Source organism: Entelurus aequoreus, linkage group LG24 (assembly GCF_033978785.1).
Source record: "Entelurus aequoreus isolate RoL-2023_Sb linkage group LG24, RoL_Eaeq_v1.1, whole genome shotgun sequence".
In the NCBI taxonomy this organism is placed as follows: domain Eukaryota; kingdom Metazoa; phylum Chordata; class Actinopteri; order Syngnathiformes; family Syngnathidae; genus Entelurus; species Entelurus aequoreus.
In genome coordinates this window covers 23,996,385-24,023,784 of record NC_084754.1, presented here as the reverse complement: position 1 = coordinate 24,023,784, position 27,400 = coordinate 23,996,385, and the positions used below count along the sequence as shown (strand labels likewise).

General features: G+C 38.9%; 1 protein-coding gene across 4 annotated transcripts in view; it reads right to left on the bottom strand.

Annotated features, from left to right (window-relative positions):
* Positions 1 to 212: 212 nt before the first annotated feature.
* The window catches only part of edc4 (enhancer of mRNA decapping 4), a 38,821-nt gene continuing 11,633 nt past the window's right edge, over positions 213 to 27,400 (bottom strand). Inside the window, exons 11-30 of one of the 4 annotated variants that reach the window (XM_062035995.1) lie at positions 27,123 to 27,222; positions 26,858 to 27,038; positions 26,668 to 26,734; positions 25,470 to 25,558; positions 25,060 to 25,238; positions 24,666 to 24,748; positions 23,159 to 23,210; positions 22,779 to 23,074; positions 19,848 to 20,072; positions 19,462 to 19,563; positions 19,199 to 19,357; positions 18,742 to 18,778; positions 18,346 to 18,493; positions 12,879 to 13,031; positions 12,035 to 12,150; positions 11,738 to 11,903; positions 9,929 to 10,115; positions 5,113 to 5,332; positions 4,779 to 4,942; positions 213 to 2,068 (exon numbers count right to left, since the gene is read on the bottom strand). In XM_062035995.1, the coding sequence (XP_061891979.1) occupies positions 1,885 to 2,068; positions 4,779 to 4,942; positions 5,113 to 5,332; positions 9,929 to 10,115; positions 11,738 to 11,903; positions 12,035 to 12,150; positions 12,879 to 13,031; positions 18,346 to 18,493; positions 18,742 to 18,778; positions 19,199 to 19,357; positions 19,462 to 19,563; positions 19,848 to 20,072; positions 22,779 to 23,074; positions 23,159 to 23,210; positions 24,666 to 24,748; positions 25,060 to 25,238; positions 25,470 to 25,558; positions 26,668 to 26,734; positions 26,858 to 27,038; positions 27,123 to 27,222 (2,908 nt within the window). In that variant the 3' untranslated portion in view covers positions 213 to 1,884. Of the gene's footprint in view, positions 2,069 to 4,778; positions 4,943 to 5,112; positions 5,333 to 9,928; positions 10,116 to 11,737; positions 11,904 to 12,034; positions 12,151 to 12,878; positions 13,032 to 18,345; positions 18,494 to 18,741; positions 18,779 to 19,198; positions 19,358 to 19,461; positions 19,564 to 19,847; positions 20,073 to 22,778; positions 23,075 to 23,158; positions 23,283 to 24,665; positions 24,749 to 25,059; positions 25,239 to 25,469; positions 25,559 to 26,667; positions 26,735 to 26,857; positions 27,039 to 27,122; positions 27,223 to 27,400 lie in introns of all 4 variants that reach the window. The other 3 variants (XM_062035996.1, XM_062035997.1, XM_062035994.1) reach the window with 3 other exon arrangements.

The window sequence follows — 27,400 nt, the reverse complement described above, 5'->3', positions numbered from 1 at the left end:
GAAGATTCCTTTTTCCTCAATGGAGTAATGTGTGGTTAAAATTAGCAAAGTTTGTTTTCCCCCCACACATTAATTTTTTTCTTAATTCACTTTTTAGATTGCTTGACAAACTATGCTTGTATGTAAAATGTTGATTTCAAAGAAGGATGCTGCAAACAATGAAAAATATGCTGCAGCAGTTTAACACACGTCACAGCATTTCAATTCAGAAAGTGTTTTTTTTTTTTATTCCAAAATGTTTATTGGGTAAAATAAACTGTAAAATATAGTCTTCCAAACAGCAAACTAAACAGTCGAAAGGGTACACTTTAGCTTCACTTGTGCTCCATTCCCGGGTGAAGCAAACAATCATCTTTAGAAGCGTACAGGTCGATAGTAGTCCAAACAGTTCTTAAGGCCAAATAAGTGGCATGGGTTTTAAGATGTTTCAAAGCGAAATAAACAGGCTCTTCCCTGCTGTGCTGCTCGAGTCGCACTTTAGACCCCACAACAAACTTCCTTTTAATGACATAAATGCTCGCAAAGGTCAACTAGACTTAAGTGGCAATGCCTCATGATTAGTCCTTAAAGGCCTAAACAGGATTACACGTCCATGGAAAAAATGCTAAAACGCAGTAAGGCACTTGGCTAGACAACTCTAACTTAACTCAACTCCAAACATAAATGTCAAAATACATTTTATGGTCAGCAGACGTGAGCATGCAGCAGAGAAACCGTGTCGTTTTTTAAGGAGCTACACTTAAACAACATGAGCAAAGAGTGCATGTTGGGCCTGAAGGCAGACTCCATGAACAGCAGATTTAAGCACTGCACTGTCAAGTGCTGCCTCCTATCGCCCATGGCAAGTAACTGCACATCCAATTTGCAAACTGAAATTTCCTGATAAAATATTAAGTTTTATTACTTTACCACTGGTTTCATAAATGTTCCAGCAAGTGTACATGTTTTAACAAAAAATAAATGTATTAAAAATGGAACAACGTAGATAAGAAAACAGGACTGAATGAAGTCTTATCGCTGGTATCGATGGACGGCAGCAGCAATCAAGCTATGAGAATTGTTTTGTGACTGCTGTACATTTGGAAGCCTCAATTGGGGAAATATGAGAAAGAACAAAAATAAAAAGTGTGATATGCTTTCAAATCTTTTTTAAACATACTATTGTGCATTCAGTACTATTCTTAATACCAAAACAGGATCAAACTACAACCTTATAGGAAGCCGACTGACTGAACTGATCATCTTCAGGGAAACGCCATAAAGTAAAGCAAGCTCCTCTGGGCTTTGATGTAATGTACAATTGTTTGACACGATGAACAAACACGACTTTTGTGCCGGACAAACAGAACAGCATGGTTTGATGTCAACCACGGAGATGAACATGTCTTTATAAGTCTTACGCAGACCTGCACAAAGGCCTTCAAAGCACTCTTAGCATAGACCAAACTAGCAACCTGGGAGGTTATCTGTGGAAAACTGTAAACTGAAATATCTGCTTAGTGGATACTCAGCCCATTATAAATACACAAGATAGAACAAAGAATGAATAGTCCCAAATAAAATAGGAGGAAAATGAAGGCGGGCATCTGAGGTCCCCGGGAGGACACAGTCTATACTAATCACCCACACAGATTAAAGTACCTCCCTGTGCTTTAGCTCCTGAAGTTCTTATCCTTACTTGCAGCTCCAGATCCCAGGTGCAGAAGCAACACCAACGGTCATCTCAGCAAAAAAAAATTATTTAAAAAAATGGACAGAAGTTGTTCTGGAATTTTACAAATAATCATGCTCTCCCTCCGCTCATATTTGTGGAAACGTAAGAAACTGGAGTCAACATCAGTTTGTCTTAGAAAAATCTTTCTTCTGTGTCTTCTTTGCAACAGACTAGTTGTTGACGAGTCCTTGCAGCATCATCATCAGGCGCCGCGCCCTCCTGAAGAGAGGGCTGTGGGGGTCCTGCTGCAGGAAAGCGAAGAGCTTCGGTCTGAGCTGGGTCAGCATGGACGACACGTGATCTCTTGTCCGAGGGTCAGCCTTGTCCAGATTCATCAACGCGTCCTCTAGGTAACTACAAATGAGAACAAGTGAATGTATAAATTAAGTACATCAGCTGTAATAAAAGGTCATTCCGAAAGGGACAAGTGGTAGAAAATGGATAAACGGATGGTTGTCGCCAACGGTTTTGTTTCTGTATTTCATAGAGCTTCAATGTCAAGTGCTTTCAATGTTTTTCTAGCTACCTGCTCACTCATATTCATGAGTTTTTTCTCCCCACTCAAAGGGTTGGAGTTGGTCTGCCCTCGCCAGCATCCTCTTTTCTTGCTCATGTCACCCTGCATTTCGCTTTGCAATTCATCATTAACAGTCAGTCAATCTGCTGGTGCGAGTGGTCATCCGCTTTACCGTCTAATAATCACTTTGAGTGACAATTCATTTGCATGTCCACAGCCTTTGTTACCAAATGGCATCCAGCCAGGGCTACACAGGTGGAAGCACATGGCAGTTTGTGTCAAAGCACTATAATATTATTTTTAATTTTTAATACACTTTAAAAATACCACTGATTAGAAGTTTGACAAAAAGGACAATATTGTTGTGAAGTTTCAAAATGCATTCAAAATGACATCGGGATCAGGTAAAGTATCCCTACTATGGAAATGTGTCAGGGGATTTTTAGTGATTACTGAGTTGGGAAGACTATATGACCTTCAGGACGATAAAGCTACAGAATTAGCCACACCCTCATCCTCTATAGAGCCATAGCACAGCTGCAAACCAGAGGTGTCTGGCTTGTACGCCAAGCTGTAAAGAGACTTAGTTTGCTTGGGGAATTATTCTACTCTGCAAGAATGGCAGATGGGGAGAATGGATGCAAACATTCAAAAGAAACGGCGACATAAAGAGAGTTAGGCAGATGCCCCCTGAAGAGCCATTAACCTTTCAAGAGGAAAAAGTAGTCAGACGCAACCTGTGTGTAAAACAAGAAACAGAAGAAAAAAAAGATGGTGCAAGTGCAACACTAATTTACCTGATAGCATGAACCAAGGGTAAAGATTTTGCTATTCACAGGATTATCCCTATTCCCCTCAATTCCATGGAGGGGAGCAACAGAAACAGCAGTGTTCAGCAGTTTAGCATAATTTAGTTCCCTGGTGTGGGCCATGTACAATATTGGACAGATGTATCACTATCAGTGCAGTTGTTACCATTCTTGTCGATACTGTGAACCCCCGTACACCTTTTAAACTCCCTTATGATTTACATTTATCTGTCTATCTGTGTTGGCCCTGCGATGAGGCAGCGACTTGTCCAGGGTGTACCCCGCCTTCCGCCCGATTGTAGCTGAGGTAGGCTCCAGCTCCCCCTGCAACCCCGAAAGGGATAAGCGGTAGAAAATGGATGGATGGACTTTAAGATAAGCAGTGAATAAATAGTACGGTACACTGAAGCACTGCCATACCCCATCTAATCCAGCAGAGGGCAAAAGGGCTTGTTGAAACACTTGAAAGGTCAGCTGCACAATACAGTGCATCCAAAGCATATTCAAAACACTTCACTTTGTCCACATGTTATGTTACAGGTTTATTCCAAAATGGAATACATTTGTTTTTGTCCTCAAAATTCTACCCACGACACCCTATAAAGACAATGTCAAACTTTTTTTTCCAGAATTCTTTGCTAATTAATTGAAAATTAAAAACTAAGAAATCACTTGTACATAATTTTCACAGCCTTTGTCATGAAGCTCAAAAGTGAAATCAGGCGCATCAAGTTTCAACTGATCATCCTTATCCTTGAGATGTCCCTCCAATTTAACTGTAATCTAGTGTGCCACCCCAAATTTCATTAGCTCTTGACGCTGTCATTCAGTTGCTACCCTATATTCCGTCACCCACCGATTAAAAAAATAAAATACTATTTTTATGATGAAAAAACTGTTTAAAACAAAACGGGGATTTTAATTTGAAGTTCTACAAACAGGATGTGATAGGGGATGACTGCAGGTAAGATACTCCCACAGAGTTTGCAATAAGCACAAAAACCTTTTCAAGCAAAGGTGAGATGTATCAAAATTGACGATGTGGAAATATGCGATGGTTCACGGCAACCTCATAGCTGGTGTACGCACATTTCTACAGGTTGTGTATTGTTTAGCGACACAAGTGATGTTGGGTAACAATTCACATTAAAAAAGTTCCAACTTTTACTCCCCAGACTGATAGATGTGCACATCAAAGACATATGAACAATTACCCCCCTGTGGGAATGTTTTTCAGCAGGAACCCTGAGACTAGTCAAGATAGAGGGAAATATGAATGCAGCACAATACAGAGACTTCCTGGATGAAAACCTGCTCCAGAGTGCACTTGAACTCAAGACGGGAGCGACCCTAAACACACAGCCAAGATATCAAAAGGAATGGCTTCAGGATAACTCTGTAAATGTCTTTGAGTGGTCCAGCCAGAGCCCAGACTTAAATCTGATTGAACATATTTGGAAAGATCTGAAAAAAGCTTCGCACCGATGCTGCCTATCCAACCTGATGGAGCTTGAGAGGTATAGGTGTGCCAAACTTGTGGCATGGTATTTAAAAAGACTTGGGGCTATAATTGCTGCCAAAGGTGCATCAACAAAGTATTGGGCAAAGGCTGTGAGTACTTATGTACATATGATGTCTTAGTTTTACTACTTTAATACTTTCCGGATGCACTGTAGTTATTTGAAATGTCTACAAACAAATTAGTTTCTTAAACCATTTTTAAAGATCTTTGCCTTACCTGATTTTGAGCTCAGAGCGAGTAGTAAGGTTAGAGGAGAGTTGTTGAATGAGTGACAGCAGCACAGGCTGGCTGAGAGGGCAGGGGTGTTGTCCAAACACCTGCTCAGAGTCGATGGTCTCACACACATACAACACCAAGTTCAGATCTGTTGCTGACAGAGCCTGGACAGAGAGTAGTAGGACTGTTTTACACGGTGAAAATCGAGACAGAGATATAACATTCTTCCATCGCACCCTGGGCTTGATCTTTCTGCAGTACTAATTTGGACCATGTGTATGTAGAAGTTAAAAGAGTGAATGTATTAACTTTGGTAATAAGCATTGTGTGTTACCTGCTGGAAAGCCTGATTGAGCTGTCCCTGCTGAAGGAGCTGCAGGATGTTAGCTTGCTGTGTCTGGTAGTCTAGATGCGCTGTAGGGACAGGGGTGCCAGCTGCTGACCTCATTGCCTGCATAATGCTGGAGGTGACCACTGCCTGCTGCTCCTTCATCGCTAGGCTCACCTCCCCTTTGACAATACGCTGTACATGACCAAGAATTGACTCCTGCAAACTGAAGGAGAAAAGAATGGTAACTGCAAGCATAAGGTTAGACTGTTTTTGATGAGGGGAAAAAATACTATTAGTGTAATAAAGTCAAACCTGTGTAGTGACCACTGAAGGGAAACATCAAAAGTGGCCACTATTTGCAGGCCATTTTTAATTCACGGCTATCTTGATTTTTGTATATATGTGTTTTATCTAGTGTGTGTGATTAGATAAGAGAAAGAGCAATGACGCATTGTTTTTCTTTGCTTTTTGTAAAAAAAGCATGATGGCTAAATAATAATAATAATAAACAAATAACAAGAAAAGAGCAGATCTTTGTTAGGCCTGGTCTTCCAACAGAAAAAAAGTCCTTCTCAAGAATCATCTAACCACTGGTTCCATTTCTGACATTTCCTACAAATCCACCCATAACTTGAGGTATGTTGCTAATGTAATGAAAGAGGCTTTTGGAGCCTGTCAGTCAGAGTTCAGGGATTATTAACAAACAAAGATATAAACAAACCCAAGTGATTACAGCGTAGGTAATAAATCAAATGCAGACGTTTTGGCGTCTGAATATTTATGACGCCCCACTGACATGATCAGCACTGCGTGCAACAATTACACATTTATCAACCCGGAAGTACATAGTGGCACAGTTTTGCCGGAGGGACCATATCTACGGGGGAGAACAGAGCAGAAAGGTAAGATTGATGAGACAACTGAGACTCAAGCTAGCAACGTCATGCATCATTGCAGCAAATACTGATATTGGTGGCCAGTTAAACTCTTCTGGGATGCAAAAGAAGTGGCTGCTATAGACAAAGTTTAAAACATTTTTCTCTGCAGAAAAAAGTTTTGTGGTCCCCATAAAAAATTGGCTGTCAACACAGGTGTGACTGTAGTTAAATATGGCTGCACAACATTATTCTGGATTCACACCAACATGCAATAGCTACTAAATTACGGGTTTTTTTTTGTTTATTTTCACTTAATCTGCATCACAAACGCTATTTTACTGAGAGACTCACACTGCACTGTTAGCATGATGACCGACACTTTCTTCTCAAATTCCCTGTTTCCCAGCAATCCTTGCAGATCAGGGCAAGTTGTCACCGCTGCCCTGGTTCTAACTGCTGACGCCCAAAACCACCCGTAAGTAGATTTTTGTGTTGACTTGTCTGTATTTATTGCATGAATGTACTGTCGAGTGACTGAACGTGCCATGTTTTTGACTTTGATTATTTTGAGTCCTTTTATTCATTTATATTAAGAAAGTCCATATCAACTGCCCTTCTCTGAGCAACAGCCCCAAAGACGATTGACTGTTTCTTGAATGCAGGACAATTAGGAGCAGGGCCGGTTCCAGGCAGGCATATACTGTATGAGGAGGCATTCACAAATATGAAGGGGGAGTCATCTGTACACACTGCTCCATCATGTTTTAGCACTTTTTTTGGTGCTCATTCAGTAGTAATCAAACAATATGTGAAGCTAGGCGAACACACATCTACAACGCTAAATATATCCTGTGGTGTACCTCAGGGATCAATACTAGGACCTAAAGTATTCAATCTCTATATAAATGACATTTGTAAAGTTACAAAATATTTAAAGTTAGTATTATTTGTTGATGATACAACAGCGTTTTGTTCAGGACACACAGGAGATAATACAAATAACAGAAGAAATTAACAAATTAAAAAGATGGTTTGACAAAAACAGACTATCATTGAATCTTAGTAAAACTAAAATAATGCTATTTGGTAACAGTAGAAGAGAAAGTCAAACACAAATACAAATAGACGCAATAGAAATTGAAAGAGTAAATGTAACCAAATTTCTAGGTGTAATGATTGATGATAAATTGAACTGGAAATCTCATGTAAAATATATACAACATAAAGTAGCAAGAAACACGTCATTAATGAATAAAGCAAAACGTGTTCTAGACCAAAAATCACTTCATATTCTCTACTGCTCGCTAGTGTTACCATATCTGAGTTATTGTGTAGAAATATGGGGAAATAACTACAAAAGTACACTTCATTCATCAACGGTGTTACAAAAAAGATCAGTTAGTATAATACAGAATGTTGGATATAGAGAACATACAAACCCTTTATTTATTGAATCAAAGATATTGAAATTCCATGACATAGTGAATTTGCAAACAGCTAAAATTATACACAAAGCAAACTATAACCTGCTACCCAAGAATATACAACAATTCTTCTCAAAAAAAAGAGGAGAAATATAATCTTAGAGACAAATGTAATTTAAAACATTTGTATGCATGTACAACACGCAAGACCTTCAGTATATCTATCTGTATGTGGAATAAAATTATGGAATGGATTAAGCAAAGCAATCAAACTATGTACTAATATGATCCACTTCAAGAAACTCTTCAAACTTAATGTTTACAAAGTACAAAGAAGAAGAACCATGATAAACATTCTGAATTTATTTCATCCATCCATTCATTCATTCTCAAAATAATCTTACTCATCTCATCATATCAAATATGACTTACTTCACCAATTATTATTTATTTATTTATTTTTATTGTGATTACTTATGGAGTATATTGTGAATAAATTGAGAACAGGAAGTGAACAAAAGTTTTAGCAACTGTTATGTAAAAGAAAAAGGGTAGGATTAAATAAGTTTTGCTTCTTCCTACTCCTTTTCGAACATGTTGAAAAGAGAAACTGGAAATTGTGATGTTTCATGTTGTAAACTTGCATGTTCGAAATAAACTCAAACTCAAAAAACTCAACATTGTGTCCAACCTCAACCTGAAGAAGTGGATTGCACTTCGTCAGGCCTCTACTTTCAGACCTGTACAACTTGGGCGTACCACCTGAAGACTAAGCTCCTGCTGGTATAGCTCTCAAGGTCACTGAGGAAAGCAAACTCCTGACCACAATTAGGTTGCAATCCGTCAGGGGGAAAATAAAAGGTAAAATAGTATCTTTCATCCACAATTTATCAACTATGACAACATTTATCTTAACTGGATGGCCTAATTCTTAAACTGAATTTAACCTTAAGTATGACTTTACACACAATAGTCAATATTTACAAAACTGAAAGGAACAATAGCCTCATGAATAATACAAAAATATTCTTCCATGTTAGCTACGTCATGCCTCAAAGTTTCTGCACTGTCCACTCATTTACACAGAGAAAAGTAAAAACAATTTTTTTTTATGCTACGTCTCTGGCGGACGGAGTTAGAATGCATGCCTACATTATAATTTGTATATGAACACAGGAGACCTGAAAGTACACATAGCTTTAACTTATAGTTGTGTAGATGTCACGATTGATGGCTCGCATGCTAATGGAATCATATAGCGTCAAAAATAAAATATGTCTTCTTCACTTTCTCCCAGGTGTACAAATTTTACGATGTTGAACATTTTAAATCCACACATTTTTGTCTTAGCGCTGCCAGTGAGAACTTCAACTTCCTAATCTTACAAGGAAAAGCATCTGATTGGCTCTCCTTCGAAGCAAACCCCCGTGGACGGCGTGGCTTGGTTGGTAGAACGGCTTTGCCAGCGACTTTAGGGTTCCAGGTTCAATTCAAGCTTTTGACATTTTAGTCACTGCTGTTGTGTCCTTGGGCAAAATATGCTACCTTTACTTCCAGTGCTACCCACACTGGTTTAAATGTAGCTTAAATGTAGCTAATGGGTTTTACTGGGCAAAATATGCTACCTTTACTTCCAGTGCTACCCACACTGGTTTAAATGTAGCTAATGGGTTTCACTATGTAAAGCGCTTTTAATCTCTGGAGAAAAAGCGCAATCTAAATATAATTCACTTCATCTCCTCTCATATGTACGCAAATAAAGAGCTGTGATTGGGTATTTTCCCAACTTGTCCCACCCATCGCCAGGACAAAATGAAATGATTGGATTTTATTTGTATTCATTGACAATGGTTTATTGAGAGGGGTGAAGGGAGGGGTGGGTGTTTCTGTCTGTGCGCGGAATTGCGGCACCTTACACACCCAAGGGACAGAGAGGAGGAAAGATTAAACTAAGGTATTGTGTCCCTTTTTCAGCAGATTTCTCATCTACTGTCGATAATTTTGTCAACTTGCAATATATTTATTTTGTGAGCATATTAAAATGTACTTTCTCAACTTCAAAAATGTTAAAATGGGGGGACAAGTCATTTTGTTTGAGGGCTCTGCCCTTTTTGCCCCTATGTAGAGTTGGCATCGATGAGGGGTCTAATAATAATAATTTAAAAAAGGGATTTATTTGAAACATAAGCACAAGACAATGAACATAGTGCATGTAGGTGCACAAAAAAATACATATTTCCAAGGAATTGCAATCAGAATTTGTAGCAGCCCCCTATAATGCATATTTACAGTCATCATTTATGAGAAAATAAATATAAATAGCCACACCTGTGAGTTTGTGTTACTACTCTGTGTCATGACATTTAACTATGTCATGTAACGTGAGTAATTTTCAAGACTGTTCATGTTAGGCGGTCACACAAGAGGATAAACAGCACTTTCCAGATTACACTGCTTGAGCTTCTCAAGCACAAGAGGCTAATCCAATGACTGATGATGGCTGACTCAGATACTTACTTTCCCACCATTATTTGGATTTGATGTTGGATTTCAGCCCGAATGTTAGCTGCGACGTTATTTGCCAGCTTGTCGGTGGAGCCTTGGAAGCTTTCCATCATCTGCTGTAGTTGGTCAATCACAGGGTCTCGCATTTCCTGCTCCCTCTGCTTCTTGCTCTTTGCATGGGCCTCAAGCTGCTGTATGTCTACAAAATTAAAAAATTACAGTTTTGATCTCATCCTCCCACCAGCAAACATACAAACCCTGTTTCCATATGAGTTGGGAAATTGTGTTAGATGTAAATATAAACGGAATACAATGATTTGCAAATCATTTTCAACCCATATTCAGTTGAATATGCTACAAAGACAACATATTTGATGTTCAAACTGATAAACATTTTTTTTTGCAAATAATCATTACCTTTAGAATTTGATGCCAGCAACACGTGACAAAGAATTTGGGAAATGTGGCAATAAATACTGATAAAGTTGAGGAATGCTCATCAAACACTTATTTGGAACATCCCACAGGTGAACAGGCAAATTGGGAACAGGTGGGTACCATGATTGGGTATAAAAGTAGATTCCATGAAATGCTCTGTCATTCACAAACAAGGATGGAGTGAGGGTCACCACTTTGTCAACAAATGCGTGAGCAAATTGTTGAACAGTTGAAGAAAAACCTCTCAACCAGCTATTGCAAGGAATTTAGGGATTTCACCATCTACGGTCCGTAATATCATCAAAGGGTTCAGAGAATCTGGAGAAATCACTGCACGTAAGCAGCTAAGCCCGTGACTTTCAATCCCTCAGGCTGTACTGCATCAACAAGCGACATCAGTGTGTAAAGGATATCACCACATGGGCTCAGGAACACTTCAGAAACCCACTGTCAGTAACTACAGTTGGTCTCTAGTGACTCAAAACGCTTTCCATAGTGAAACCCAATATCTAAGTTATATTTAAACCAGTGTGGGTAGCACTGGGAGCAGGTGGGTAAAGTGTCTTGCCCAAGGACACAACGGCAGTGACTAGGATGTTAGAAGCGGGGATCGAACCTGGAACCCTCAAGCTGCTGGCACGGCCACTCTACCAGCGGAGCTATGCCGCCACATCTGAACAAATTATTTTCCAATTGTAAAAAACTGCACAAACTAATGTGGTCCCCAATGTCAGGGAGTCAATGAGTCCACACAGAGAACAATATTACACACTAGCACAAGGGATCAGATTGGTTCTCATCACTAGCAAGGTGTTCTTGAGCAACACATAAGCCCCCTAAAATTCTAGTGGTGCTTATTCATGGGTTTTCAACACCATCACATTACAATCAATATAAATAATATAAAAATAGTTTAATCTTAAGGGAGAAATAGGAGGTGGCACTTTATTAAACGTTTAAAGTAGTGGTAACAATAAAAAACATAAAATCTGCACTTACAAAGGTTATCTATTAAAATTGTCTGAACTTTCCGTCACCAAAAATCTTCTCTTACTGCACACAATGGCAACTTAGGTGAATTTTTAAAAATTCTAGAGTTCAAAGGTGTGGAAAAAGCACAGACAGAAATACTGCGGCACATTCGCAAATTCTCTAAAGCAATCACTGCAAAATTGTAATGACTATTTTGACATACAGTATGTACTAGATAAAAACTCCCCTGTTTTGATGTCAAACAGGAAGCATCTGTCATGAAGCAGAACACACACCATTTGATGAACTAGTTAAGGATTATTCCTTCCCAAAAACGAAGTGTCTGAACATCTACAGTTGCACAAAATCAACATACGAGTAAACATTTTAAGACATTGACAATTGACTTACATTCATGTGTTCCTTGCTTGAAACTGTCATTAATTTGCTGAAACATGGACTGGCAGCCTCTCTCAAAAACCGGCAGGACAATGCTCTGGAAGGCATCTTTGTAAGCTGCCTGTATAGGACCTTGCATTGCCTCTGCAGCTGCTCTGCCAATTGCATCAGTTGTATTCTGGGAAAAAGAGAACCCGCTAACATGAGAGCAAGATCATGTTTTAAAGAGCTACATGAAGTACCCAAATGGCATTACAGAGCTTACACTATGCAGATCAGAACATTTCATATACAGACGGGCAAACCTACCTTCGATTTGACAACCTTGCTTACATTGTCCTTCAAGGTGAGTTCTACAGAAGTCAGTTTAGCGGAAATAGAGTTGTTCAACTGAGTGGTTACTGGCTCCAGACTCTTTGAAATGGCTATAAAAAGAAGCAACTTTATTAGGAAACATTAGCCTTTATTACCAAAATCACACAATCATGCAGGTTGTCAAAGCTAAATGATTATTTGTCCCCAATGTATCTCTAGTAGGTTCCTCTCAAATATTCACTGTACAAAACATACAACAAACAAGTTTAAATTATATAAAAATATATTTAATAAACTAAAAAGAACTGATGGCAAATCCTATATTTTAGTTTTCTTACACGCAATAAAAAAATAATTTTTGCAGCTAGTTCAGGATTAAAATGAAAGACAACAGGCAACAATGCATTTATAAACTGGGCAATACAGTATTTATCTATCACAAAAAATTACAAATAAGAAGTTGGCAATGATTTATCTTATCCGAGAAATGCTAATAAAGAATGTACGTTTACTAACCTACTCATAAAAATATAACATCAGGCCTGAAAAAAATAGTCAAGAAGGATAATGTACAGTAAGAAGTAAGAGGCTTGTGCCCAATCAAACTAAAAAGGCCATATTTTTTACCTTTTGGGCTTAACATAATAGTCATGTGCACATTTATAATTGTAGGTGGCAGCAGGAAATACTCAAAGTAAAATTGATAAAACAAATTAATGACATGAAATCTACTCCTTCTGCCAGCTAAAAATAATTACACCCAGGCAACTGTTACTTGTTTTATACCAGCAGGTTTTCTGGACTTGTGCGTTTATCATTTGTTTTGGTTTCTCCTTACTTGGCGGAACGGTTTTCTTCATCTCCTCTCGAAGCACTTTGTCCACCCTGTTTGTTATTGAAGAGCAGAGGTTCTGGCTCAGGTGTTGGCTGAGTTGTTCTTGATGCTGCTGCTGAGTCCGCATCTCTGACAGAACACGTTCTAGTCTGCACTCTGTGATCATCGAAAGTTAAGGTTCATAAGAAGATTGTATTGTAGATGTCATCATTGCTTTCATTTCCAAATACATCATGTACTAGTATACCATAGCAGGGTTTCCCGCAGCGCTTTGTAGTTAAGGCGGCGGCCTTAACAACAAAGAGCAACCGCCTAAACTAAAGTCTTATTAACAAGCTGCTCCGCTTCATTCTGCCTCTGTCAGTATGTCTCTGCAGCACCCAGCATTGTCCCACCCACAGAACCATCTGATTGGTTCCACGCAGTGCGGTAACAGCCAATCAGCAATGCGTATTCAGAGCGCATGGCATCAGTGCTCCTTCGGTGGAGTGAGCAGAAAGGTAAGCAGAAGGCAGCGGACTCTCCCCAAATTATAATGAACACTTCCAAGTCAACTAGTAGTAACATCACTATGAGCCCGTTGACGTTGTAGAAACATAAGCGGCAGCTCAGCTCGCTCGCAGTCCTTGAGGTGAAGGCTAATTAGTTGGGCTGTGAATCTTTGGGTGTCCCACGATTCGATATCGATTCTTGGGGTCACGATTCGATTCAAAATTGATTTTTTTTCAATTCAACACGAATCTCGATTAAAAAACGATTTTTTTTTCCCGATTCAAAAGGATTCTCTATTCATTCAATACATAGGATTTCAGCAGGATCTACCCCAGTCTGATGACATGCAAGCAGAGTAGTAGATTTTTCTAAAAAGCTTACATAATTGTAAAGGACAATGTTTTATCAACTGATTGCAATAATGTAAATTTGTTTTAACTATTAAATGAACCAAAAATATGACTTATTTTATCTTTGTGAAAATATTGGACACAGTGTGTTGTCAAGCTTATGAGATGCGATGCAAGTGTAAGCCACTGTGACTGTTCTTTTTTTTTTTATATATATATAAATGTCTAATGATAATGTCAATGAGGGATTTTTAATCACTGCTATGTTGAAATTGTAACTAATATTGATACTGTTGTTAATATTTATCTTTGTTTCACTACTTTTGGTTTGTTCTGTGTCGTGTATGTGTCTCCTCTCAATTGCTGTTCATTGCAGTTCTGAGTGTTGCTGGGTCAGGTTTGGTTTTGGAATTGGATTGCATTGTTATGGTATTGCTGTGTTGCAATGATTAATTTAAAAAAAAATATATATATATTTTTTTTTAATTTAAAAAAATGAAATTAGAAAAAAAAAATAGATTTTTTAAAAATGAGAATCGATTCTGAATGGCACAACTTGAGAATCGCGATTCAAATTCAAATTGATTTTTTCCCACACCCCTACTAATTAGCTTTTAGCGTAACGTTAGCTCCTTGTGCGGTGTGTGCGCGTGTGTGGTGTGTGTGTGTTACGGACAGCAAAGCCCTGTCTGTTTTTGATTGATTGAGACTTTTATTAGTAGATTGCACAGTACAGTACATATTCCGTACAATTGACCACTAAATGGCAACACCCAAATAAGTTTTTCAACTTGTTTAAGTCGGCGTCCATGTTAATCAATTCATCAAATTCTGAGAGAAAGACGAGCATTGTTGACCTACAGTTAACTAAGTTATTTCACTTTACCTTTTTCTGTGTTGAAGCAGTAAAAAATGACATTATGTTAAATGAAGAGTGTCCTGAAGCTGTCTCTGATAGTTGGTGTCCAGGGATGAATAGTCTCTCCTATTGCTATTGTACTATTTTTTCAGCTATAGTTAAATTGATCATTAGTAATGTAGCAGCCTAGTTTTGAATGGGAGGGTCCCTGCTATCACATGTTGATAAAAATATAACATTTACCGGTACATAATAAAAATCAACTACAGGCATCCCAAACGCTGTAATAAATTAAGCATGATGAGTTGAACATATGTCAGCCTGTGGCCCCACTTTTAAGTCTTTTTTTTTTTCAAACACTTACTGTAAGTAAGCGTTTGCAGTAAGTCATTAAAGGCCTACTGAAATGAAATTGTTTTATTTAAACGGGAATAGCAGATCCATTCTATGTGTCATACTTGATCATTTCGCGATATTGCCATATTTTTGCTGAAAGGATTTAGTAGAGAAAATCGACGATAAAGTTCGCAACTTTTGCTCGCTGATAAAAAAAGCCTTGCCTGTACCGGAAGTAGCGTGACGTCACAAGCGGTAGTGCTGCTCACAATTCCCCGTTGTTTACAATGGAGCGAGAGAGATTCGGACCGAGAAAGTGACGATTACCCCATTAATTTGAGCGAGGATGAAAGATTCGTAGATGAGGAATGTTACAGTGAAGGACTTGAGAGGCAGTGATGGACGTATCTTTTTTCGCTCTGACCGTAACTTAGGTACAAGCTGGCTCATTGGATTCCACACTCTCTCCTTTTTCTATTGTGTATCACAGATTTGTATTTTAAACCATCTCAAGATACTATATCCTCTTGAAAATGAGAGTCGAGAACGCGAAATGGACATTCACAGTGACTGAACATGTAAATACACGATTAATAATTCAGCTTTGCGAAGCTAAAAAAATAGAAGCTAACCTAGCTACGTAGCCAACGTGATAGCAGCAGTCTCAAATGCAGATAGAAACTAAATTAAAAAAAAACCTGACTGGATGGATAGACAGAAGATCAATAATACTATTAAACCATGAACATGTAAATACACGATTAATAATATTCCGCTTGGCGAAGCTAAAAAAACTAAAGCTAACCTCGCTGCGTAGCCAACATGATAGCGTCAGTCTCAAATGCAGATAGAAACTAAATTTTAAAAAACCCTGACTGGATGGATAGACAGAAGATCAATAATACTATTAAACCATGAACATGTAAATACACGATTAATAATATTCCGCTTGGCGAAGCTAAAAAAACAGAAGCTAACCTAGCTGCGTAGCTAACTTAGATGCGGCGGCGGGCGTTGTACGCTTTTGACGACACCCCGGCCGCCATCAGAGTCGGCAAGAAACATATATTTCCCCAAAGTTACGTACGTCACATGCACATATTGACACGCACGTACGGGCAAGCGATCAAATGTTTGGAAGCCAAAGCTAGACTCACCGTAGTGCGTCTGTTATCCTGCTCAAAACACAACACAACCTCCTGGTGTTGGTGTTGCTGTAGTCCGCCGCTCCACCGATCGCACCTACAACTTTCTTATTTGCAGTCTCCATTGTCCATTAAACAAATTGCTCAGTCGCTTTATTAACAAGCGGTAACTGGTTGTAGTTCAAAAAGTAACGCACACACATACACGAGCTGCTGTTAGCCAAAACTCACGCTCACACACACTCAAGTTCTCCGCCAACTCACTCGCGCATGCGCGTTCCCCAAACCCTTAAAGACACAGTACACTAATGCAAATATCACAGATATTACAGTATTGTACTTAGCCGCTAAGACACCGATCGATCCCACCTACAACGTTCTTCTTTGCAGTCTCCATTGTTCATTAAACAAATTGCAAAAGATTCACCAACACAGATGTCCAGAATACTGTGGAATTTTGTCGAAGAAAACAAGAGGCTTTTCTATCGGGTCCGATGGGGTCCAACCACTTCCGTTGCTTTTGTGACGTCACGCGCATAAATCATATCCAAAGGAGTTTTTCAACCGGAAGTGTGGCGGGAATTTTAAAATTGCACTTTATAAGTTAACCCGGCCGTATAGGCATGTGTTGCAATGTTAAGATTTCATCATTGATATATAAACTATCAGACTGCGTGGTTGGTAGTAGTGGGTTTCAGTAGGCCTTTAATTTGACTTTGTAAGTCATTATTTTAGTATCTCAGGTAACTAGGACTGTTTTGTTTTTACTTTACGGAAAAAATATCGAGATATACAGTATATCGTATATCGCCATTCAGCAAATGGAGCGGAAACACAACCAAAAGTTGTAGGCTTCTTCACGCGACGAAGCTGGCCTACGTCACCACAGTCTGTAGTCTATTGCCCCCCCCCAGGCGGTGGTGGCAGCGACGAGGTGGAGACGTGATGGCGACAGGCCGAGTTACACCGATCCTTACACCCACCCACACCAGTCCCCTCCCCCTGGAGAGTCACCACCTTAACTAACACATTTTCTGGGGGAAACACAGCATAGTATACTCCTGCCAGCTTGGTGGACGTCATTATTAAACTCAAGCTTGACTTACGTTATGTTTTTGCTATATTTTTTTTTTTTAAGTAGGGCATTACAGCTGTAACCAATAATAAACTAATGGAAGGAGCATATGCTCCTTAACTATTGCTGAATGGTAACTTTAAAAAAATCTGCAAGGTTTGAAGAAATATTTAAAACCTGGAAAAGTGGTTTGCACTACAGTCTCTGGGTGTGAATAATTCCCCCCGTGTGGTGGTGTGGGTTGTTCCTCAGTTTTCCAACCATTGTGCATAACGTGCATGTTAGCTGAAAACACAGAATTGCCTATAGGTGGAGTGTTAAAATGTTTTTCTATTTACTGTTTGATCAGTGGATAGTGGGGTACACACTAGAAAGACAATTTGTCAAGACAACCTTTAACACAACCATGAAGAAAAAAACTAAATTTTCCCACCCAATCTCTATGTAACTTGTCATCAACATGTAATTAAGTTGAATACTTTTTGCACACAATAACTAACATATATGTCCCATTCTGCTTTGATAAAAAAAAAAAAAATAGCATTTCAACCTTGTCTGCTGGCTCTACTCTTAGCACTAATTTTCAGCAACTTTCAGGGATCTCTGAAGAGGCTTAAAGAGGCTGTTTGCAACATTCTGAAAGTTACATTTTTCAAACCAAAAAACATAAAAATACCACTGGCTACCGTTTGTTACTAATAGTGGTTTAACAGAACATATATATTTTAAATGTCTATATATTTTTCACAATTACTAATTATATTAAATACAAATTGCTCCTCAGCCTGAGGAAAAAGTCTGGTATTCACGGTGTTCCTCACCAATGTCCACTGCTGTTTCATACACACAGGAGCGCGTGTACATACAGTACATAAAAGCAGTCCCAGATAAGTAAGTAACAATTTTCAGTCATGTTGGTATGATAAAATATACATTCAACGATATCTAACATTTTGCCAAATCGTTATTAGCTAAGCATTAGCTAACAAAAAAATGAAGTTAATAATGCATGTGTGTTACATGGGGCAAAGTTTTCAGGCTCAAAGCCGGAAGAGAGAGGGATGTAATGCTTCTTATGGTTGCAATACTTTGGAAAGTTAGCGTCCTTAAGACAGCTGTGTAAATGTTGCAAACAGCCCCTTGAAGTGGTAAGCTTCAAAAAGGAATATTTGAAGGATGAAATGAAGAATGGATGTCATGAGTTGAAGGATACTTTCTTGTTCTTGATGGTTGGTCAAAGCATGCTCTACTTGAGTCATTATGGAGCTCTGCATGGTCTCTATTTGTCCACGTAGTTCAGTTAACTCCCTCTGTTGGCCTCTGAGAAACATCAACAACTCCTGTTGCACATCTGCGTTCATCTGTGGAGAGCATCAACAAAATGAATGATTAGATGGGATGGGAGAGGCGAGGTGGGGCTGCCAGTTCTACTCAAAAACAAAAATCTAAATTGTTATGGATAGTATGACATAAGTCCCAAAATTACTATTCACCTGCTATGGTTAAACCCACAAATTGGGTAGACTTTTAAACAATAACAAGTTTGTCATAAGGGAAAAACAAAAATGCTTTGATGATATTTAATGAACACTTATTGTAAGTACTTTACCTGACCAGAGTCCAATGGTCTTGACTGGGGTGATTCACTTTTGAGATAAGAGAGATCGGAAACACAAAAAACATGCTTAGTATGAACACTAAGCCACTCACATCAGCCACTGACATAAAACTATCTATCAATGTCAGGTTGCTTAACTGCACTTGAAGCATGAGCATATGCATGCTGTTTCAGTCATTCAATAAATGTAATTATTGTATACCGATATCGAATATGGGTCGGAAATGGGCCATGCGTAAAAAAAAAAAAGAAAAAAATCTGCTTTTGTATCCTTAGTAAATGTAAACATTTGTTCAACTGTTAAAAGTAACATTGACTCAATTGGGTGTAGTCATGTTCAGGATGTGTGAATTGTAATAATTTAAAGAATTTGAAGGAAGTTTGCTTATTTGATCACCACTTCAGATTTGTATTCTTATATCTCATGACAGATAGACCATTTACAAACCTGTCAGCTTTTTTGATCTTCCTCTTGAGCTTTGGTGAGCCTCTTGGTGAAGTCTTCCAGTCTTTATTAACTAGTAGTCTATGAGAGGAGTGAGGGCCACAATTAACTGAGGAAGATGGTGAGGCAGTCACATCGTCATCAGGATCACTGAATTCAGCACTGAGTTGTATGTTTTTAGGAAAAAAAGAAGAACATTTCGTATTTACGTATAAATGTATTGTGCATTTGCATTAAAACAAGCATACAGTATGCCTATGTGCTACCTTTGTTCAGCACCAGCATCTTGACTTTCATTCTGTGTGTGGTGATAGGACCGGCATGTGTATGGTGAACTCAGCAGTCTGTCTTTTGGTTCATCTCTAGAGCTGTGACAACACATGTGACATGTAAGCAGTAATTACACACATGGACACACACAATTTAGTAACAGCAATGCTGGTCATGTTGTAATACATTGTCATCTTATCTTGGGCTGCTTTTTAGATTATAATGATACCAAAGTTTTGACTGCAATGAGCCAAACCTCGCTCCACTTAATTCTCCTTGTGTGAAAAACTGTATTTTGTTTTTTAATTAGTGTGTAAGGGTGAAGTGTAAAACTATTTAAATAATATTCAATGAAGCGGGCACAAACAAAATATGCTTTTACCAGTCTCCAAGACTATTGTCCCTATTCCTAGTTTCCCTGGTGATGTCAGGAGCAGCTGGCCAAGAAGTGTGGCTCATGCTGCTATCTGTGGACACTCCTCCGAGCCCGGAGTTTTCCTGGGATAAGACAGTCTCCAGTAAAGATGGGGTTTGGCTCAGTCTGTGCTCCGACTCCAGAGACGGTCCAACAGCCCCATCTACACATCCGAGCTCAAGAGGCAACAGGCTGTAATAATAAACAGCAGAAATACAGTCAAAGGAAAGGAAACTTATTGATCTTACAGTCGAATGCTACAGTGAGGACTTAGAGCATCCGGAAGGTATTCACAGCGCTTCACTTTGTCTACATTTTGTTATGTACAGCCTCATTCCAAAATGAAATATTTTTTTGTCCTCAAAATTTAACACACAACATTCCATAATCTATTTTTAAAAATGTTGCAAATCTATTACAAATAAAAAACTAAAATCACATGTACACAAGTATTCCCAACCTGGGCTAAATACTTTGTTGATGCATCTTTGGCAGCAATACAGCCTCAATTTTTTTTGTGATTATGCCGCAAGCTCGGCGTACCTACCTTTCCCATTCCTCTATTCAAACTTTATCAGGTTGTATAAGAATTGTCAGTGCGCAGCCATTTTCAGATCTCTTCAGAGATGTTCAATCGGATTAGAGTTTGGGCTCTGGTTGGGCTACTCGAGGACATTTACAGTGTTGTCCTGAAGCTATTCCTTTGATATCTTGGCTGTGTGCTTAGGGTTGTTGTCCTGCTGAAACCTCTGCCCAAGTCTGACTTCAAGAGTGAAATGGAGCAGGTTTTCTTTCATCCAGGATGTCTCTGTACATTGCTGCACTCATATTTCCTTTCCCTCTATCCTGACCAGTCTCCCAGTTTCTACCGTTGAAAAACATCCCCACAGCATAATGCTGCCACCACCATGCTTTCCTGTCGGGATGGTATTTGCTTGTTGATGAGCGATGCATGGATTCTCCAAACATGACGCCTGCCATTCACGCCAAAAAGCTCAATCTTTGTCTCATCAGCACAAAAAAATGTGTTTCCCATGGTCTGAGAGTCTTTCAGTTGCATTTTGGCAAACTTTTACAAAAGAATGGCTTCTGTTTGGCCACTCTACCATACAGGCCATATGGGTGAATCGCTGCAGAAATGAATGTCATTCTGAAATGTTCTCCTCTCTCCACAGTGGATGAAATGCAGTAGCTCTGACAGAGTGACCATCAGGTTCTTGGTCACCTCCCTGACTAAGGCGCTTCTCCTTCGCTCAGTTTAGACAGCCGGCTAGATCTACGAAAAGTCCTGGTGTTACCAAACTTTTTTCATTTATGATTGATGGAGGCCACAGAGGCCACAGTGCTCATTGGGGCTTTCAAGACAGCAGATATTTTTTGCACCCTTCCCCAGATTTGTGCCTCTGGACAATCTTGTCTCAGAAGCCTGCATACAATTTGTGGTTTGTGCTGTGCATTGTTAAGTGTGGAACTTTATATATAGTCAGGTGTGTGCCTTTCCAAAACATGTCCAACCAATTGAATTTACCAGAGGTGGACTCCAATTAAGCTGTTGGAACAATCTTAAAGATGATCAGTTGAAACACGATGCTCCTGAGCTCACTTTTGAGCTTCATGGCAAAAGCCTGTGAATACTTTTTATTTTATTTTTTTTACAACATGCTGAAGTGAACAGTAGCTCATGAGAGGATAGACCAAAGAAGTACAAAACTTATATAGGCACAAGGGCAAAATAAAACAATCCACATGGCCAAATCAATGGTTCTCAGCAGCTTAGACGCATCTGGAGTGAGGGGTTCAAGAGCATCATGCAAGTGAGGCAAAATCCCTGTTCACTCTGCTCTTGAAGGTTGGGACGCCTTTGTCATGGATATCACCAACTACTTCATTTGGTAGACTGTTCCATAGTTGAACTGCAGTATGGATAAATGTTCTGCCAGCAGAAACTGTCCTGGAGGTGGGTATCGTAAGGGTATGGCGAGGCTTGGAGACAATGTAGTGGGTAGGTCTACGAATGACATGTGGCTGCGAAAGCAAGGCTTTTAGGTCAGGAAGGCACAAGCTGGTGTGCATCTTATACAGGACACTTGCTGCCACCACCTGGCGCCTTTGATAGAGAGATGTAATGTTCAGTTTTGTTCTTGCTTACTCTTTACTTGCGCCTATGTTACACAGGGCCTTCCTTTGGATTGAGTCAAGTAGACCCAGGGTAGTAGAACTGTCACTCATCCAAGACAGTGAGGCCATCACACTGCGTACCTGACCCTTGTCGACAGTTGCTCTATTTTTGATATCAAGTTTGCTAGCAACTCTCCTCAGAGCACCCAGTCGTTGTCCTTTTCTTGAAGAAATTATGTTTCAGATGTACTTTACCCAGGTTAGCTTGCTGTCAATTGTGACTCACTGAATCTCTAACTCAGCTAATTTGGTAGTGCCAAACTGAAGTGCAAGCCGGATGGGGTTTCCCTTCCTGGATATAGTCACAGCCTTGCATTTTGATGGTTCAAACATCACCTTACATCGATTTTCCCAGGTCGCTATTAAGTCAATTAAGACTGAGAACAAGATTGGCCCAGTATACTTACGTGCATGTGATTTTTTAGTTGTTATTTTTAATACATTTTCAAAAATGTCTAAAAAAATGTTTTCACATTGACATTATGGGGTATATTGTGTGGAGAATTTTAGGGACAAAAATGAATGTCTTGGAATAAAGCTGTAACAAAAGAAAATGTGGAAAAAGTTAAGCGCTGTAAATACTTTCCGAATGCACTGTATATACCGTTGTCAATCAGTGGATCTTTTCCAAATAGATAAAATGTAAAATGCATTGTAGTTCATACATTTCTTTTACCACCGACTGAAATATCCTGCATTGTACTTATTAGTTCAATGTACCTGTTGCTGTTGGCTGACCGTGGCGATGTGAGCAAATGTAGAGCAGAGGCAGCAGAGGCCATGCTGTCAGTCTGAAGAGCAGACATAGGTAAAGAGTCCAAAGTGGACACAAGACCATGCTGAAGCTGTAAGGTCTGTGATGCAATCTCTGGCATGTCCTGAGACATGACAGTGGATGCCGAGGAGATAACATCAGGTGAACGGGCCCTCGTCGGGGAGGCAAGTGGTGGGAAGAGTGGAGAATCTAGAACCAGAGGGCTGTCAATCCCGATTGGAGCGCTAGTGGATGCCAATGCCTGCAGAAAAAGAATAGCCAGACAGAATTAGAACAAGTCAGAAGAGTGACAAAAATAGATAGTAGAACGTGTTTTAAGTCTTACTTGGATGTTCTCCAATCCAGGCAAGAGAGAAGAAGCAGGTCTTGGACTGCTACTGGAAGTAGGGAGTGCCAAATTATTACTATGATCTGCCCTGTTGGGACTCTGACTAATGTCATCTGAAGGTCTGTGGGGAAAAAATTGAGATTAAGTTTTCCTCATTCAAAATGATTCAACCCTCATCGTAAATCTGTGAAGTTTGTAAATTGTAGTAGATTGCAATCAGCAAACAAAACAATAATAATTTAAATACCTCATAATAATATTACACACGGTCACAAATTGATTATACATTTTAAAACTAAACATTTACAATGGGGGTTGAATGATTTAGCGTGCAACTGTATGCACATTGGAAGAATTCATAAAAAGGTATGGATGCATTGAGCAAAGATCTTTTTGAATACAGATGATGACAAAAGTTGACAATGTGATGCTTTTTCCACTTACATTTCAAAAAATGTATCTGTGTGGCTGATTCAAATGGTTATAGCATGGAAACAAAAAAAAACACAGCCTTCAACTGTTAAGGATTCTATGTACTATCTGCTTATATACACTAACCCGCCACAGCTTTATACCTAAATAATATTATATTCACGGCAAGTACCGGTATGTTAATTTTGACAATAAAAGGTACATATTAGACCAGAAATGTACATTTTAAGAAATTCCTATCTACGTCTGAAAAAACTTTTATTTTAGACTGGTGAAGTCTATCTCCATATGTAAAAGCCTGTGGAGCTTGTAGATAACCTGCCCAAGAGGATACTGAAGAGTTTAACTCCCTAAAAAGAACAAGTGAGAAAAGCTGTGGTTGTAAGCATCAAAAAAGAATTCTAAAGTTTGGTGATGTCAATAGGTCACAGGAATGCTGCAGTTATGGCAAGTAAAGAATTTACAAAGATCTGTTAAATTGTAAATCTTATTCACCATAAGTCTATCTCTGTTCCACTACTTATTCTCGCCTATAGATTTAGTGTGTTGTTACACAATTTAGAAGTTAGCATTATTTGTATCAGATCTTGATGTACTAAACAAGTATGTATAAGTAAAATGTTTATCTGTTGTATAATATTCATCTTTTGATGTCAAAATCAAATGCCACATTAAATAGGAGGATAACATTTTAAATGTCATTATATTCAAGCAAAAAATATACATATCTTGTAACACTATATGTTGTTCAGTTAGGGTTGTTCCAGTTCAACAAAATAAAATCCTTCTCTCTATAACAGGTCAATATCTCAAATCAAAGCACTGTTTAAAATAGCCATAAACTAAGCCTAGAAAGCATATTGGGAGAATTTGGATGAATTAACCCGTAAGTGACAATACATTTGAAAACTGAACCAGGTTTCCCACAGTGGGATCTAAATTATTACGTAAAACACTAACTTTACCAGGAGTTTTGTTAAAGTGGCATATTATGGAACCTTACAACGAAGTGTAGTCAACGCTTTACTGACCTCGAGTTTATATTGCATTCCCATCATACAGAAAAACCCACCTATTGGTTGAGTCTGTTGAATTGCTGCTGATTGCGGTTACAATTGTCAGACTGCTTGCACTACTGCCAGGAGATGCAGGCACCTAAGAGTAAATAAATATATATCAAAACAAGAACAGCACAATTAAAATACAACTGATGTCTTTATTGGTGTGATGTTTCAAGCCAGAGATGCTGTTCTCTTCTTATTACAAGACGGTATAATATGGTTGGTTAAATTCTGGTAACAGATGAGATATCATAAATTTAAACATTAGTGAATATTGGCTAAAACAAAAGTGTTGTGTTTCTATAAATAAGAGCAGAAATGTGCACATCAGATCAGTTAGTAACAGAATAGAGACAACATGAACACCGAATGGAAAACGTGAACATGATTTTGAAGGGTTTGTACCGATGTGCTTGGTGTCATGAAGGCATCAGGAGTCATCAACTTGGGCATTGACCCATTGCCATTGGTTGTATTTGACAGGAAATCAACAGGGGCAGGAAGAGAAGGCATGTTTAGGTCTGTCTGGGAGCCACTCCCGGAGTCCTTGTCAGAACTCTGGTCCGTCAGATGGTCTGAAAACCCTGGTAAATACATAAAATACTTTAATCTTTCAAATTCAAGAACAGAGTGATGAAAATCCTAAAATAAAACATGTCTTCAGGGGTTGGTATCACACACTTTATTGTATACTTTTATATTTAAATGGATAACATTATTCTGCTCTTTCAGTGTGACAGTAAAATTAGAAGCAAAATAAAAAATATCCACTTAAGTGAGCCCCGTTGTACTTTTTAGAAAATTATGTGACCAACCAAAACCATCTGGCGCATCAGAATGGGATAGGAAACTTGAGTTGGAGCCCGTATTTGGCTGGAACCAAATCTGGACATCCTGTAGACTCCTAAAACATATGACACACAAACATTTGTGTAAATAGATGAAAGTTATGAGATAAAAATTATATTTTAGTTGCAAAATGTCCAGTATACTTGTGTTAAAAATACTGTATGGTTATTGGATTTAATAAATAGACCCTCAACAAAACCTTAACGCCAGTGGAGAATTGCAAATGTCAGCATTTGTAGCTGTGGGTTGTGTAGAGCATAACAAAATATATAATTTGTATATATTGCAAACTGCATTCAAAATAGTCACATAGAACCCTAGAAAACATTAGTATAGAGGGATAAATCTCAAACTGGCTTTCAGTAGGTCAAACGTTTTAAAAAGACAAAATCTGCGCAAAACTTGTCTTTGACGTCATTTGTCAGTAATTCATACCGCCATGACCTCCTGATGACAAAGGCCAAAAAGCTGTTCTGTCTTTGAACAAGGCATCCATCCATCCATCCATTTTCTATTGCTTGTCCCTTTTGGGGTCGCTGGAGCCTATCTCAGCTGCATTTGGGTGGAGGGCGGGGTACACCCTGGACAAGTCGCCACCTCATCACAGGGCCAACACAGATAGACAAACAACATTCACTCACATTCACACACTAGGGCCAATTTAGTTGTTGAAATGAATAAGCAAGGCCCTTAGGCCTCTTGCAATATACCATTGCTGATACTTGTGTGCCTATTCTTATTTTTACATTTTGATGCTTTTCCAACATCTGGTCATAAGCAATCCACCAGTGCAAAATGTGAATATTTGTAGATCTTAACATTTTGTTGAGGAGTATTAATACGTATGTCAGTTGGAACATCTTTGTGTGTATTTCGCATGTTGTACACATGCTTGGGTAAGTTGTCTCAGAATACTCCAGCTTCCTTCCACATCACCAAAAAATGCACTATAATTGGAGAATAGGTAATTGTAGACTAATTTTCCACGGTTATGAGTGGCGACCAGTCCAGTGTGTATACGTCGTCTCGGCCAAAGCCAGCTGGGGTAGGCTGATGAGAACATTGATATGGATGTTCTACATGAATACAGTACCCATCAAAAGTTTGGGCGCATGCTTATTTATGAGAATTTGTGTTTTACTCAAACAGTGAACAGGAACTCACTTGGTGTGAACACAGTAGAGTTTAATCTGAATGCCGGATTTTGACTCTGTGGGTCCTTGAGTCCCCTCTGGAAGAAATTAAATGCATATTAAATATATTAAGTAAACATGATCTTGTAAATTACAATCCAGATATTACTTTTAAAAATAGCCCTTTGCTTTACATGGTTTTAAGTGCGTCATGCACACACCTGTTGTAGTGCTCTCACTCTCTTCCTCTGCAGGAAGATCTTCAGTGTCACGAAAACGGCATTGGGTAACATCTTGAACTCCAAAACTGAGAACAGGATGGGTCAGTAGAAACTCTGAAACAGCGGTGAACCTCGCCTTGCCTTTTTCTAGGTCTTGTCTCAGCTGCATCACATAGAGAACCTGGCAACAATAAACCACAACTGTAGTATTTATTTTGTTTGAATTCAACATTTCATAAACTTAAGATGACAATATTGCACTGACCTTTCTTTGTACGTCGGTTAGGATGAGATACTCAGCAGAAAGATCCAGACTCGCCTTCAAACTGGGCAGAACCGTTGAGTTTACTGGATCTGGAGAGAATCTACAAAACATTGTCAAGCATTTAGAACTCGAACAACGAGGGATGTTTGTCATATACCTGAGGAGAAATTTTTTATGAATAATTTTCTTCAATTTAGTGGACAGTTGTGCAGCTGATGAATAAGTGCATAAACTCCAGAAAGGAAGCGTCTTATTGGGTTAAAGTGTTGCTGAAAGGA